Source organism: Lepus europaeus, assembly GCF_033115175.1.
Source record: "Lepus europaeus isolate LE1 chromosome 20 unlocalized genomic scaffold, mLepTim1.pri SUPER_20_unloc_1, whole genome shotgun sequence".
Classification (NCBI taxonomy): domain Eukaryota; kingdom Metazoa; phylum Chordata; class Mammalia; order Lagomorpha; family Leporidae; genus Lepus; species Lepus europaeus.
The window spans coordinates 71,210-86,585 of NW_026909003.1; the positions used below are offsets into that span (position 1 = coordinate 71,210).

Sequence of the window (15,376 nt, forward strand, 5' to 3'; positions counted from 1 at the left end):
GGATTGGAGGCTTTTCCCTTAAAGATCCTTGTACCCTTCATGCAGGTTTCAGTCCAAAAACTACCAGTATGTTCTGGCCTTGGTTTTTTCCATTGAGGAGATCAACAAAAATCCCCATCTTTTACCCAACAAGACCTTGGGATTTGATCTCTATAATGTCATGCACAGTGACATGATGGTGATGGAGAATCCCTTCCTCTGGCTTTTGGGACTGGAAAAGGATGTTCCTAATTACACATGTAGGAAACAGAGCAAGTCTGTAGCCGTAATATCAGGAACCAGCATTGCTGTCCAAATGGGGACACTCCTGGAACTCTACAAAATTCCACAGGTGAGTGTGTAAGGGAAAGAGAGGGAAAAAGCACATCACCTTAGGTGCCTTACTTAGATCAAAAGTTTAAGTAACAGAGACCTTATATATTTCACACAGTGTATATTCCAATGAGAAGGTTGCAGGGATTTGGTGGAGTAGCCACATTTGTTCTGAAGTGATGTGGGTGAGGGATATGAGAAATGTTTTCCTCAACCTGTGAGTCTAATGACTCATGAACTAGGAAGTTTATATGTAGTAGGAGATGAGAAAAATGAAATATTCTAAAATCTTCTGATACATCCATCATTTGCTTAATTTCTTAAGGAATAAGATTGTTCACTACAGCAATAACCTTACACAGATTTCTCGCATTTTCCCATAGCTGACTCTTGGGTCTTTTGAACCTCTTCTGAGTGACAGTGGTCAGTTTCCTTCCCTCTATCAGATGGCACCCAAAGACACTTCTCTGGCCCTTGGCATGGTCTCTTTGATGCTTCATTTCAGCTGGACCTGGGTGGGTTTGGCCATCTCAGACCTCCCAAAAGGTATTCAGTTCATGTCCGATTTGAAAGTCGAGATGCAGAAGAATGGCATCTGTGTGGACTTTGTGGAATTGACCGCAGCCACTGAGGAATCTCATATTTCACTCCAGATTAGGTTTCATATCCAGATCCTAAAATCATCAGCAAATGTGGTGATTCTTTTCTGTGCCACTGATTCACTCATAGGTGTCAGCTTCCCAACATGGGAACGTTTAATGACATGGAAAGTCTGGGTCACCACCTCGCAATGGGATTTTGCCAGTGGTGAGAAACACATCCTGCTCCACTCATTCCATGGGACTCTCATTTTTTCACACCACCGTAGTGAGATCTCTGGTTTCAGAAACTTTCTTCGGACAGCTAACCCTTCCAAATACCCAGAAGACATTTACCTCTCTACATTCTGGTCATGGTATTTTGATTGCTCAGTTACTGGGCCATCCTGCAAAACCTTGCAGAATTGTCCACTGAATGCCTCCTTGGAATCATTGCCTCCACATCATTTTGATATGGCCATGAGTGATGGGAGTTACAACATATACAATGCTGTGTATGCTGTGGCCCACAGCGTACATGAGATGCTTCTACAAGAGTTAGAAATGCAGCCAGGGAAGAAGGGGGCAATGGTGGCATTTTCTCCATGGCAGGTAATTTGGTTTCCTTTACATGACATGTATTATTGGAATGATCCCCTTAAAAGCTTCTGTGGGTTTTCAAACCAATAACTTGGGGTCCTTTCTTCAATCACAATATATAAATGAGCCTTTGCTTATAATTTGTGATTAGAAACAGGGTTCCATTTTCAAGTGGGAAGGTAACTTGGATAAGCACCAGTGCTATGTCTTAAAAATTACTCTCCCATCCTGTCAATTTAATTATGACTTGTGAATACCTAGATTGTGTCATTCCATTTTCAATCTCAGCAGTAAAAAAATTATTACTTTTTAGTGTCAAATGTTACTGAGTATGTTCATTCATAATGTACATAAGACATCTCATTAAATTGCATACTTTTTTATTCTGGTAACTGCATTACAGATGGTTGTCCTAAGGACACTGAGAAAATAAGTGAGTGTTGGTAGCGTGGACTCCACAGTTTGAAATGTTCGTAATTTCACAGTTAGATATTTTTGATTGCCCTTATTTTTTGTTGAAAGTGAGTGAAATCACACTTATTTTGATGTAGTCTTCATCAGGTTTTTAGCTTTAATATGGTGGGTGGATATAAAAAGTTCCCTTTGTTTATTTATGATTACAGACAAAAGGCTTTCTCTAACCTGGGTTTCATGTGTTATCACTTGGGCAGTCTTCATGCGAATATGATGCATTTTTTCAGTTGCACCCATTTCTCAAGAACCTCCAACTTACCAATCCTGCGGGTGACCTCGTGAATTTGAATCACATGAGGAATTTGGAAGCTGAATATGACATTCTCAACTTTTGGAATTTTCCATATGGTGTTGGACATAAGGTTAAAGTAGGAAAGTTTTCCCCGTATGTTCCACAGAGCCAACAGTTGTCTCTCTCTGAGAATTTGATAGAGTGGGCCACAGGAATTACAGAGGTAAGTTGTGTCTGATCATAGGAATCAGAGTACACACATTGTTACTCCCCAATTCATATGGGGATTTGTGCAACTTGGCTTATTAAAACATACTTAGAGACATTAAACCACACCCCTCCCAATCTAAATACTTTGTTATGTTTTTATTGTCTGAGGATGGACAGTACACATACTTGTTACTCCACGTGTGTTGAATCTATTTATTTAGGAAATAAACTTGCATGCCATTATTGTGTCAGAAATAGGTGTTTCTAGTTTAAGTGAATAGGTTGTGCAGGACTTGAAAACCCTCTACTTGGAACATAAGCAATAGTCCCAGCTCTGACCAATACTCATCTGATTTTTCTCAGACTCCACGTTCGGTATGCAGTGAGAGTTGCAGCCCTGGATTCAGGAAAACCCCTCTGGAAGGAAAGCCTACCTGTTGTTTTGATTGCACACCTTGTTCTGAAAGTGAGATTTCCAATCAGACAGGTAAGTCAGTGCCAGCCTCATGGAGAAATTAACACCTGTTTCTTAGAATTTTCCTATTCCCCATGAAAAGAAAAAGATGTGGATTATGACTGATGAGAAGATTCTTTTCACCTTTTGGTGGAAGTTAAACCTTATATTCAGTAATAATCCTTAAAAGGATAAAACTTGGCACACTATACTTTACTACATGTAGTATTTGCAAAATCATTTAGGTAAATTCATCTCTGTGTTCCTTGTGCATGTTTAGGTAAAATGCTTTCACCAAATTCAAGTATAGCATGCTTGGAGTGAGAAAGCACAACTCTCATCAAACTGTGTATAAGATGAAAACCTGTATTAGAAATTATACAGTATATCATGCTGAGGATAATACTCATCAGATATCATAAACAGGACTAATCTTAGCCTTTGAAAAATCATTGCCTATCAAAATATAAATCTTCAGGAACATTCATATGCTTACACACATACACTCATGAGTAAAATTTATGTCAAAATAATACAGGCTGACATCCATGGTAAAAAGTATGCATAGCAAGGTAGGTCAATGACATCAAATTCAACACAAACCCTTGAAGATAGCATGTGGATATTATAAGGAAACTGAAGTAAATAAAAATTGGAAGAGCTTATAGTTGGTGCTCATAAAACAAGCAAAATTTATGAACCTCAGCAAGATGGAACAGTACTAAAAACAAGATTACAATGTCTGTGTGTTACAGAAATAGAGCTTAAGAGATCTCTACACAGATATAAAAATACTAATATTAGAACTTTTTAATCATTTAATGGTGATAGATAGAAGAATATAGAAGAAATTCAGAAATTTCCAGATAGAAATATTATGAAATACATTGAGAATTTTTGAAAAATCCAAGTATCTTCATGATTATTAAAATAATTCTCAGTACTTTTATTGTGCTAGACACTTTCACATAGGAAAGGAACTCTTTTCTCAACTCCTGTACAGAATAGGAAAAATCAAAAAAATTCTGTTTCTTCTACAGGAACATCTTAACTCGTTTGGTCAAATACTACCAGATATTTCAGTAAAATGAAATTGTAAGACACTGTTGTTGAAATACATTCACACATTTGAAATTTTAAACAACATAAATCCAACAGTATTTTTAAGTAGGTTACATCATGCCCAATGCCTTGCATACAATGTAATTCAGTTTATAGTCCCTGAAAAGATAGTAATAAGAATAGCATAACTGAAGAAAAACATTTAATAGATCTAAGTGATCTAAGAATTATAAAACAAGAACAAAACAACTCAAAAATGCCAAAAAGAAGAATCAGTTTTCAATCCTAAAGTGTGTTTCAGAATGCTAAAATCATGGAAGTTATGGCTGAAGATTGGATACAAAGTTGAAGAAAGAATGCAACTTCTGCAGGAAATTACCCAGAATGGTCTGCTTTGTGCATATAATAGAAATGAAAGCCATGCAACTTATTATAAAGGAAGATACAAAAGTGGCATCATTTTCAACTGATCTTGGGATGGTGTAATACAATCAAAAATCAGTAATTGAGTTAAGTAGTGCTGGAATACTAGATTAAATACAAAAAAACAGTTATTTTTGCTTCCAAATTCTGCAAAACAAAGCTCTGAAAGATGAGCGCATGTAATGTCTCAAAAGTATGAACTATCCAAAGATAAGACCACCTAAATTTTGGAAGACATCTTCAAGTTGCGGTATCTGAATCGATGGAGCAATGTATAGAAAAAGAAGGGGATGCTGACAGATAGAGAGAAAATCCATGTTCAAGGATAAAAAGGCAGCAAAGTGGAAATATGCCAGTAGGGTTCAAGGTGATCTCCAGACTGACTTTGATTACAGGCAGCATCCCAGTGTGTTCCTTGATGGAAATCTGCTCAAGAATGGCATCTTATCCAGAAGGTATCAAGTGTACAACTCTTCTGTGTTTCTCTAGAGCTTGATCATCTGCTTTCTAATGCTGATCTCTCAATCAGTGCTTGCCCATAGAATGACTATCCAGATCGTACCTTAGAGAGATGTGGTTTAGTGAGATCATTGGGTGCTTTCTGTGCACCCAAAATTCACAAAGTAAATATCCCGGTGCATGATATTAAGAGTGGCAACCTGGGGCCAGTACGGTGGCTAGGAGTTGAAGCCTCTGGCTGGAACGCCAGCATCCCAGTTGGGCTGCAGTTCCAGTCTCAGCTGCTTCACTTCCAATGCAGCTCTCTGCTGATGCTTGAGAAAGCAGCAGAAGACAGCCCAAGTTTCTGAGCCTACACCCATGTAGGAGACCAGGAAGAAGCTCCCATTTATTGCCTTAAGACAGCCTAGTTCCAGCTATTGCCATCATTTGGGGTGTGAATCACTGGTGGAAGATTTCTTCCTTTCTCTTTTTCCCTTTCTCTTTCCCCTTCTCTTTCTCCCTGTCCTCCTGTCCTTCTCTCTCTCCCTCTCACTCTCCTTCTCTGTCCCTAGTACTTCTCCTCCTCCTTTTGAAACTCTGCCTTTCCATTAAATTATAAATAAATAATTAAACACTCATTAGAAATAAAACTGGGATCCTCTAGTCATTGAGAGGGCCATGAGAATCCAGAGGGAATAACACCATTAAAACAAGGGCTTACTGCAGGCATGGAAAGCCAAGACTCTGGCAAAAAATAGCCTACATGGAGGATCTCCATGAGACCTCAATGGAAAGAAATGGTCATCAAAGAATATACTCTTCTCAGAAAGGAGGATAGAACATCCAACTGCTTATGGCAGTGTCCAAATACTGATGGAGTCTATGGTTACAGTAGGCTTCCATAGCCTTGGCAGCCCATGGCAAGAGCCTTGGGTGATCACTGATGTCATACATAAGTGTTAATTGTTAAAGGAATAACAGAATTCACCGTGCACTTACTCCCCATGTAGGAACTCCATCCATAATGAGTTGTACTATGAGAATTGACTGCAACCTTTTTCCCAAACTGTGTTCTGTATGTAGTTTGTCTGCATGGATACAAACTGTTCAAATCTATGCTTAATATGGAGTTGGTCCTCTATATTTAAAATCAAACTAAAAAATGAACCATAATAAAGAAGGAGATGGGAGAGGGGGAGGGAGGTGGGATGAGAGTTAAGATGGGAAGGTGGGTTTAGGAGAAAGAACCACTATATTCCCAAAATTCTATCTATGAAAAAATGCATTTGTTAAATAAAAACTTTAAAAAGTTGAATGTATGAAAGAATGTGTTCATTAAGAAAACTTAAGAAAACAAGGACTGCTGCTTGCTCCTGTTCAAAGTGAGGATGCAGCAAGCATGTGCCATGTATAAAGGTCAGAGTAGTCTTTACCACACATAGAAACCCCTGGCATCTTGACCATCACTTCCCAATCTGAAGGAACCATGAAGAATGAATTTGTGGTGTTAAAATGAAACAGGCAAAAAAGGTAGGTTTTTAAAGTACCATGAGTAGGTTCACAGAGTAGCCCTTAGGACGTTGTTAGGACAAAAAGAGCATGTACTCATGAGCATGTAAGGTACTTTGGGAGATGAAGTAGTAACTCACTAACATGAGGACGATGGGCATGAATAATGGCCAATAATTTGTAGATGTCATATTATATGCTATTTCAACATCAAATAAGGACTACTGGCCTAAAATAGCTAAGTTGGGTCCTTGTGAATCAGGAACTTGGGATGATGTTATTGTATGTTTCTCACTAGATATGGACCAGTGTGTGAAGTGTCCAGATCTTCAGTATGCCAACACAGAGCACGACCAGTGCTTCTACAAAAAAGTGACCTTTCTGTCTTTTGAAGATCCCCTGGGGATGACCCTGGTCTGCACAGCTCTGTGCTTCTCTGTCCTCACCGCTGTGGTTCTTGGGGTCTTTGTGAAGCACCGAGACACTCCCATAGTCAAGGCCAACAATCGCTGTCTCAGCTACATCCTGCTGATCGCCCTCATCTTCTGCTTCCTCTGCTCCTTACTGTTTATTGGTCATCCCAACACAACCACCTGTGTCCTCCAGCAGACCACGTTTGGAGTGGCATTCACTGTGGCTGTTTCCACTGTCCTGGCCAAAACTATCACTGTGGTTCTGGCCTTCAAGGTCACTGCCCCAGGGAGAAGGATGAGACACTGGCTGCTATCAGGGGCACCTAACTCCATTATTCCCATCTGCTCCCTGATCCAACTGGCTCTCTGTGCCATCTGGCTTGGGACTTCTCCTCCCTTTGTTGACACAGATGCACACGCTGAGCATGGACACATCATCCTGCTGTGCAACAAGGGCTCAGTCACTGCCTTCTACTGTGTTCTGGGCTACCTGGGCTCCTTGGCCCTGGTGAGCTTCACTGTGGCTTTCCTAGCCAGGAATCTGCCTGACACGTTCAATGAAGCCAAGTTCCTGACCTTCAGCATGCTGGTGTTCTGCAGTGTCTGGGTGACCTTCCTGCCTGTCTACCACAGCACCAAGGGGAAGGTCATGGTGGCTGTGGAGGTCTTCTCCATCTTGACCTCCAGTGCAGGGCTCCTGTTCTGCATCTTTGTTCCCAAGTGCTACATTATTCTCTTAAGACCTGAGCAGAATGCTTTGAAAGGATTAAGGGATAGAATAATTTCCAAGGAATCACATGTTCTCAAGAGTAGCTCTTAGCCGGCGCAGTGGCTCAATAGGCTAATCCTCCACCTTGTGGCAGCGGCACACCAGGTTCTAGTCCCGGTCAGGGAGCTGGATTCTGTCCCAGTTGCCCCTATTCCAGGCCAGCTCACTGCTGTGGCCCGGGAGTGCAGTGGAGGATGGCCCAAGTGCTTGGGCCCTGAACCCCATGGGAGACCAGGAGCAGCACCTGGCTCCTGCCTTCAGATCAGCGTGGTGTGCTGGCCACAGCACGCCAGCCACAGTGGTCATTGGAGGGTGAACCAATGGCAAAAGGAAGACCTTTCTCTCTGTCTCTCTCTCTCACTGTCCACTCTGCCTGTCAAAAATTTAAAAATAAACAAATAAATAAATAAATAAAAGAGTAGCAGCTCTTAGGCTCTCTCAGTTTTCAATGGTTAGAAATTAAAATTTATAAAACCGATTTTGCATTCTAATGTTATAAAATAATTTGCAGCATGTGACCTCCTTATGAACAATTTATACTTTTCTTAAAAATGTTTTTGTTCTGAAGGACCAATCCACAAAAAATGAAGAGAGAGTGGGAGAAACCTTCCATCTTGTGGTGGAATCTGAAGATATCTATAGTGGGCCAGTGCTGGTTCATGCCAAAGCAAGGAGATTAATTCAGGTGTCCATGTGAGTGTCAGGGACGGAAAGGCTTAGGCCATCTTCCAAAGCATTTTCTAGATCTTAACAAGGAGCTGAGTTCCAAGTAGAGCAGACAGGCCATGAACTGGCACCAACATGGGATGTTAAGGTTACAGGTGGTGGTTATATCCACTACACCCCCTGGTGGACCCAAGCCTCCTTCTTCAAAATAATAATGTGTACTAATTTCTTAGCCTGGGTTTTTTTATTATTATTATTATTATTGACAGGCAGAGTGGACAGTGAGAGAGAGAGACAGAGAGAAAGGTCTTCCTTTTGCCGTTGGTTCACCCTCCAATGGCCGCCGTGGTTGGCACACTGCGGCCAGCGCACCGCACTGATCTGATGGCAGGAGCCAGGGGCTTATCCTGGTCTCCCATTGGGTGCAGGACCCAAGGACTTGGGCCATCCTCCACTGCACTCCCTGGCCACAGCAGAGAGCTGGCCTGGAAGAGGGGCAACCGGGACAGAATCCGGTACCCTGACCGGGACTAGAACCCGGTGTGCTGGCGCAGCAAGGCGGAGGATTAGCCTAGTGAGCCATGGCGCCGGCCTAGCCTGGGTTTTATGTTCATGAATACAAACCCATCTCCTTTCTTTTCAATCCTGTATTTTCATTGCCAACTCATTGATCTTCTTATATTCATATTTTGATAAAATGAGTTACACGTTTGTTTGCTATTTTTAATCATTCCTTGGACTCTATACTAAAATCACCTTAGTAATACAGTTGGAATATTTCAGTGCAATCATTAGACATGTTAAATCATTATAATGTGTATAATTCATTGTCCAGAAACTCCTTAATTATATATCATTTCATATGAATTTAAAATGATGTGATACACACCAAGTTTTCATTATATGTAGAAGTGATTCTGCAAACTTTTCCAACTGTTCATTTTGTTTATTATAAATTTTGCTTGATTTTCTTTTGCCAATACCAGTCATAAGAAATTGATATTTGATGTAATCCCAATTGTTAATTTTGGCTTTGAATGCCTGTGACTCTGGGCTCTTTTCCAAGAATTCTTTGCCTGCGCCTATATATTGCAGGGTTTCTCCAATGTTCTCTAATAATTTGATGGTGTCGGGTCATAGATTTAGGTCTTTAATACATGTTGAGTGGATTTTTGTGTAAGGTGTAAGGTGTAAGGTAGGGGTCTTGCTTCATGCTACTGCACGTGGAAATCCAGTTTTCCCAGCACCATTTGTTGAATAGACTATCCTTGCTCCAGTGTCGGCGGCCTCCTAACAAACTAAGCGGAGACACAGTACTCTGTCCGTTCACCAACGTTTAATGCCTTGAAGCTCTCAAGCCAAGGTAGGGAGCTTGGCTACAGGGACCAGCGGCCACCTCCTCAAGAGGCTCTTCAACCACCGGCCCCGAACACAGCAAAAAACGAGTATATATACCCACAGCCCCACAAGCTCTAAGATAGTTACACAGAATCAGTGTGGCCTAACAAACAGAAGGCTACATAGAATTCAAACAATCGATAACCTCAGTAACATCCTGTTATGCAGTTAGAGGTCTAAAACACCTGCATGTGCCTCTAAACAACAACTACAGGAAACAGGGTCAGGCAAAGGGCAGCCTCAGTTTGCTGCAGCTCATGTCAGGCCTGAGCTCTAGCCCCGACACTCCAGGAATTGATTTTAGATCCTTGATCAAATATAAGTTAGCTATAGATGTTTGGATTGATTTCTGGTGTTCCTATTCACTTCCATTGGTCTATCCATCTGTTTCTGTACCAGTACCATGCTGTTTTGTTTATAACTGCACTGTAGTATGTCCTGAAATCTGGTATTGTGATGCCTATGGCTGTGTTTTGTTGTACAAGATTGCTTTATCTATTCAAGATATTCTGTGTCTCATATGAATTTCAGCATCATTTTTTCCAGATCTTAGAAGAATGCCTTTGGTATCTTGATTGGTATGGCATTGAATCTATAAATTGCTTTGGGGAGAATGGACATTTTGATGATATTGATTTTTCCAATCCATGAGCATGGAAGATTTCTCCATTTTTTGGTGTCCTCTTCTATTTCTTTCTTTAAGATTTTATAATTCTCATTGTAGAGATCTTTAACGTCCTTGGTTAAGTTTATTCCAAGGTATTTGATTATTTTTGTAGCTATTGTGAATGGGATTGTTCTTAGAAGTTATTTCTCAGCCGTGGCATTGCCTCTGTAGACAAAGGCTGTTGATTTTTGTGCATTGATTTTATATCCTGCTATTTTGCCAAACTCTTCTATGAGTTCCAATAGTCTCTTAGTAGAGTTCGTTGGGTTCCCTAAAGAATCATATCATCTGCAAAGAGGGATAGTTTGAGTTCTTCCTTCCCAATTTGTATCCCTTTAATTTCTTTTTCTTGCCTAATAGCTCTGGCTAAAACTTCCAGAACTATGTTGAATAGCAGTGGTGAGAGTGGGCATCCCTGTCTGGTACCAGATCTCAGTGGAAATGCTTCCAACATTTTCCCATTCAATAGGATACTGGCCGTGAGTTTTTCATAAATTGTTTTCATTGTATTGAGGAATATTCCTTCCATACTCAGTTTGCTTAGAGTTGTCATCATGAAAGGGTGTTGTATTGTATGAAATGCTTTCTCTGCATCTATTGAGAGAATCATGTGCTTTTTTGCAGTTTGCTACTATGATGTATCACATTGATTTATCTGCAAACGTTGAACCATCCCTGCATACCAAGGATAAATCCCACTTGGTCTGGGTGGATGATCTTTCTGATGTGTTGTTGCATTCTATTGGCCAGAACTTTATTGAGGATTTTTGCATCTATGTTAATCAGGGATATTGCTCTGTAACTCTCTTTCTCTGCTGCATCTTTTTCCGGCTTAGGAATTAAGGTAATGCTGGCTTCATAGAAAGAATTTGGGAGATTTGGGAGGATTCCTCTTTTTTGATTGCTCTGAATAGTTTGAGAGGAATTGGAGTTAGTTCTTCTTTAAATGTCTGGTAGAATTTAGCAGTGAATCCATCTGGTCCTAGGCTTTTCTTTGTTGGGAGGGCCTTTATTACTGTTTCAATTTCTGTCTCAGTTATGGGTCTGTTTAAGTTTTCTATGTCTTCCTGGTTCAATTTAGGTAGGTTGTATGTGTCCAGGAATCTATCCATTTCTGATAGATTTGCCTGTTTGTTGACATACAACTCTTTGTGGTAATTTCTGATGACTCTTTTTATTCCTGTGGTGTCTGTTGTTACGTTTCCTTTTTCATCTCTGATTTTATTGATTTGGGTCTTTTCTCTTCTTTTTTTTAGTTAGTTGGTCCAATCGTGTGTCAATTTTGTTTTTATTCAAAAAACCATTGGTTCGTTTTGCTGATCTTTTGTATTTTTTGATTCAATTCTGTCAATTTCTTTCTAATTTTAATTATTTCTCTTCTCCTACTAGTTTTGGGTCTGGTTTCTCCAGTTTTTCTAGATCCTTGAGAGGCATTGGCATCTCATTTATTTGGTCCCTTTTCAATTTCTTGATGTAGGCACCTATTGCTATAAACTTTCCTCGTAACACTGCTTTTGCTGTATCCCATAATTTTTATACGTTGTGTTGTTATCCTCATTAACTTCCAGAAAGTTGTTGATTTCTGTTTTGTTTCTTCTATGACTCACTGTTCATTTTGGAGCATGTTGTTCAGTCTCCATGTGTTTGCATATGCTCTAGGGATTCCTGAGTTGCTATTTTCCAGCTTCATTCCACCGGGGTCTGAAAAGATGCATGGTTAGATTTCAATTCTTTTTAATTTTCCAAGACTTGCTTTATGGCCTAGTATGTGGTCAATCCTAGAGTAGGTTCCATGTACAGCTGAGAAGAATGTGTATTCTTTAAGTGTAGGATGAAAAGTTATGTAGATTTATGTTGGATTCAGTTGGTCTATAGTGTCTATTAAATCTGTTGTTTCCTTGTTGATCTTCTATCCGGTTGATCTGTCTATTTCTGAGAGTGGAGTATTGAAGTCCACCAATTCTACTGTATTGGTGTGTAAGTCTTCTTTTTAAGTTCCTTAACATATCTTTTAAATAACCTAGTGTTCTGTGATTAGGTACATGTACTTTTATAATAGTTACATCTTACAATTAGTGTTGAATTGAACACTTAAGCATTATATAGTGCCCCTCTTTGTCTCTCTTAACAGGTTTTGTGTTAAAGTTTATTTTGTCTGATATGAAGATGGCTACGCCAGTTCTTTTTTGGTTTCTGTTGGCATGGAATAACTTTTTCCAACTTTTCACTTTTAGTCTGCATGCTCTTTTGGAAAAGATGTGTTGTTTGTAAGCAGAAAATAGATGAGTTTTGTTTTTTAATCCATCCATCCAGTCTATGTCTTTTAATTAGAGAGTTGAGGCCATTTACATTCAATGTGACTATAGATAAGTAGTGACTTTGCCCTGTCATTTTTCCAAAGATATTTCCAACAAAAGCTTTGAGCTTCCTGTGATCTTTTACTGAGAGATTTTCTTCCTTTACCTTCTTGTATCGCTGGCCATGTTTCTGTGTTTCTGTGTGTAGCAAATCTTTAAGCATCTTTTGCAGGGCTGGACGAATGGTGACAAATTCTTTCATTTTTTTTTTTTTGCTATGAAAGGTCTTTATTTCACCTTCATTAACAAATGAGAGCTTTGCAGGATATAATATTGTGGATTGGCATTTTTTTTCACTTAGTACTTGGGCTATATTTCAGCATTCCCTCCTAGCCTGTAGGGTTCCTGCTGAGAAGTCTGCTGTTAGTCTAATTGGAGATCTTCTGAGAGTAATCTCATGTTTCTCTCTTGCCCATTTTAGAAACTTTTCTTTATGTTTCACTGTGGTGAGCTTGATTACAATGTGTCATAGTGAAGCTCTCTTTTGGTCTGTTTATTGGGATGTCTATGTGCTTCCTGTACTTGGATTTCTCTTTCCTTCTGCAAATATGGGGAATTTTCTGCTAGTATCTCACCTAGAAGGCCTTCTAATCCTTTCTCTCTCCACACCTTCAGGAACTCCCTGAACCCAAATGTTGGGTTTTTAATAGTATCCTATATCAATATTTTTTAGATTTCTAATTTCCTCTTCTTTTCTTTGGTTTGACTGTATACTTTCCTGTGCTCTGTCTTCTAAGTCCGATATGCTCTCTTCTGCCTCACTGATTCTATTTTTAAGGCTCTCAAATGTGTTTGTTTGTTCTATTGAATTCTTCATTTCATTTTTCTCTTCAGTATCTCAATTTCATGTTCTACTGAATTCCTTGTTTCATTTTGATTCCTCCTTAATATTTCATTTTCATAACAGAGATTCTCTGTCATGTCCTGCATGGGTTTCTGTAGTTCATGCATTTTCTTATAATTTCTAAATGCTCTTATCATAAATGTTTCAATTCCATACTTTGCAATCTTCTCTTTCATCATCTTCATAATCATGTACTGGAGTGTCATGTTCATTTGGGAGCGTCCTCATGTTTTCCTTGTTTCTTGTTGGCATTGTGGAGATATTCTTTGCATTTTTCTTCTTTTTTTTTCACTCTGGTGGCTTTTCTCACTATACTATGACTCTAGATTAAGTGAACTGTCTTCTTTTGTGAATCTCTAGAGGCTTATGGCCTCATCAAGACATTTCATTTGACCTATCTCAGAATGTTGGAATGAGACTGCATCTCCTCATAGAAGAAAAGAGAGGGTATTTGTTATACTTCCTGTCCTCCATTCTCCAATTTGATCAGTTTGAAAAAACACTGTCTCCCTGCCCAGGCACTGAAATGAACATCCTTGTGATTACTTCAGTTCTTCTACATGCGCTGATCAACTTTTCTACCTGGCACTTGATTTGGGGTCCATATTTAGCTTCCTTGAGCTAAATACACACAGATACTGAGTAAGGAGATGGAGTTCCTGCTTTCAGCTTCTTGTGTGGCTTTGAATGAGTCAGAAACTCCAGCTTAGGTTTTGCTGGGGAGCAAATATCCTCGGAACATGGTAATGCAGAACAGCCAGCATTCCTTAAGTTCCATGTGTCAGATGAGGGGTCCTCAGGTCACAGTCTCACTTCTGTCTATTTAGCTGGGCCAGCTTGTCTTCCAGGAGGTTTGCTCGGGCCTGTTCATGGTGTACCCAGTGGGAAGACAGAGCAAGCCCCAGTGGACAGAATTTCCAGACGTCTGTCTGTGTAGGGTTTGTTACTGCCCCTTTGTACAAAGTAAGTCACATGGCCAAGCTGAGTCAGTGTGGGAGAGGACCACCCAAGGGTGTGAACTGGCTGGGGAGCATTGAGCATTTCTGCTGCAGATTTTACCCACAGGACCCTGGTGAGCATCCACTGAAGTAATCCCTGTCCCCCATGCTCCTTCCAGATGGCTTTCCCCACACTCTCCAGCCCCGCAAGCTCCCCAGTTCTTGGGGAATTGGATGCCACTGCTAACTGGCAGGAGTGGCAGCTGGAGTGGTGCCTCCTGGTTTCAGGACTTTTAACAGGAACCTCTTGGGAAATGAAGTGTTTTCTAAGAGGAGTCTCAAGGCATGCTTCAGTTCAGGGTGAGCAGGTGGGGGTGTGGCCTTTTTTCCCAGAGGGACCTCTTGGGGCTCCTCAAAGCACCTTCCATGTGGCCACACTGCAGTTTAGCAGAGTCCCCGGGGCCCCAGCCTGGAGGGTGGGGTGCCTGCCATTGAATTCCAGGATCTGCCTCCTGGGCCTTGAGTCTCAGTACAGCTGAGAGCACTCACAGTAGAGTGCCTACCCCTCTCAGAAGGCACTTGCATTAGTCCATTTTCTGTTGCTATAACAAAATACCTGGGCACTTTTGTCAGAAAAGGAAAGAGGGAGATTTAGCTCACGGTTTTGGAGGCTGAAAGTGCAAGACTGGGAGGCCCGGAGGTTTCTGCCTCTGGTGAGGGCCCCTTGGCTGCACCACAGCCTAGTGGATGACAACATGGTGGGAATATGTGTGAGAAGGATCATAAGACCAGACAGGAAGCCAGAGACTGGGCCAGGAAGGAGCAACCTTGGTCTCTGTAGCAACTCACTCTTGCAGGAACCAACTCAGTCCTTCAGAGGAGTGTTTGTTTCCTCTGTGAGTGATGCCATCATTGATATGACTACAGCCTCTTAAAGGCCCCAGCACCATACTGGGGACCCAAGTCCCAACACATGAGCTCTTGTGGGGGATAAACAATGTCCAAACCAAGGGGCATGGATTATGGAAA

At 40.7% G+C, this 15,376-nt stretch overlaps 1 protein-coding gene across 1 annotated transcript; it reads left to right on the plus strand.

Moving 5' to 3' along the window:
* Positions 1–52: 52 nt before the first annotated feature.
* Positions 53–7,528, plus strand: LOC133754298 (vomeronasal type-2 receptor 116-like). The gene is made up of 5 exons (XM_062184767.1): positions 53–331; positions 696–1,502; positions 2,192–2,419; positions 2,770–2,893; positions 6,594–7,528. The coding sequence occupies exons 1-5, from the start codon at positions 161–163 to the stop codon at positions 7,526–7,528; spliced, it is 2,265 nt and encodes a 754-aa protein (XP_062040751.1). The 5' UTR covers positions 53–160.
* The last annotated feature ends 7,848 nt before the right edge of the window (positions 7,529–15,376 follow it).

What these genes read in the sequence shown, in the direction of transcription:
- LOC133754298 (XM_062184767.1), top strand. Translation starts at nt 161, where the DNA reads ATGCACAGTGACATGATGGTGATGGAGAATCCCTTCCTCTGGCTTTTG. An exon ending in AACTCTACAAAATTCCACAG is followed by an intron (nt 332 to 695) that starts GTGAGTGTGTAA and finishes ATTTTCCCATAG; the next exon opens with CTGACTCTTGGGTCTTTTGA. An exon ending in TGGCATTTTCTCCATGGCAG is followed by an intron (nt 1,503 to 2,191) that starts GTAATTTGGTTT and finishes GCATTTTTTCAG; the next exon opens with TTGCACCCATTTCTCAAGAA.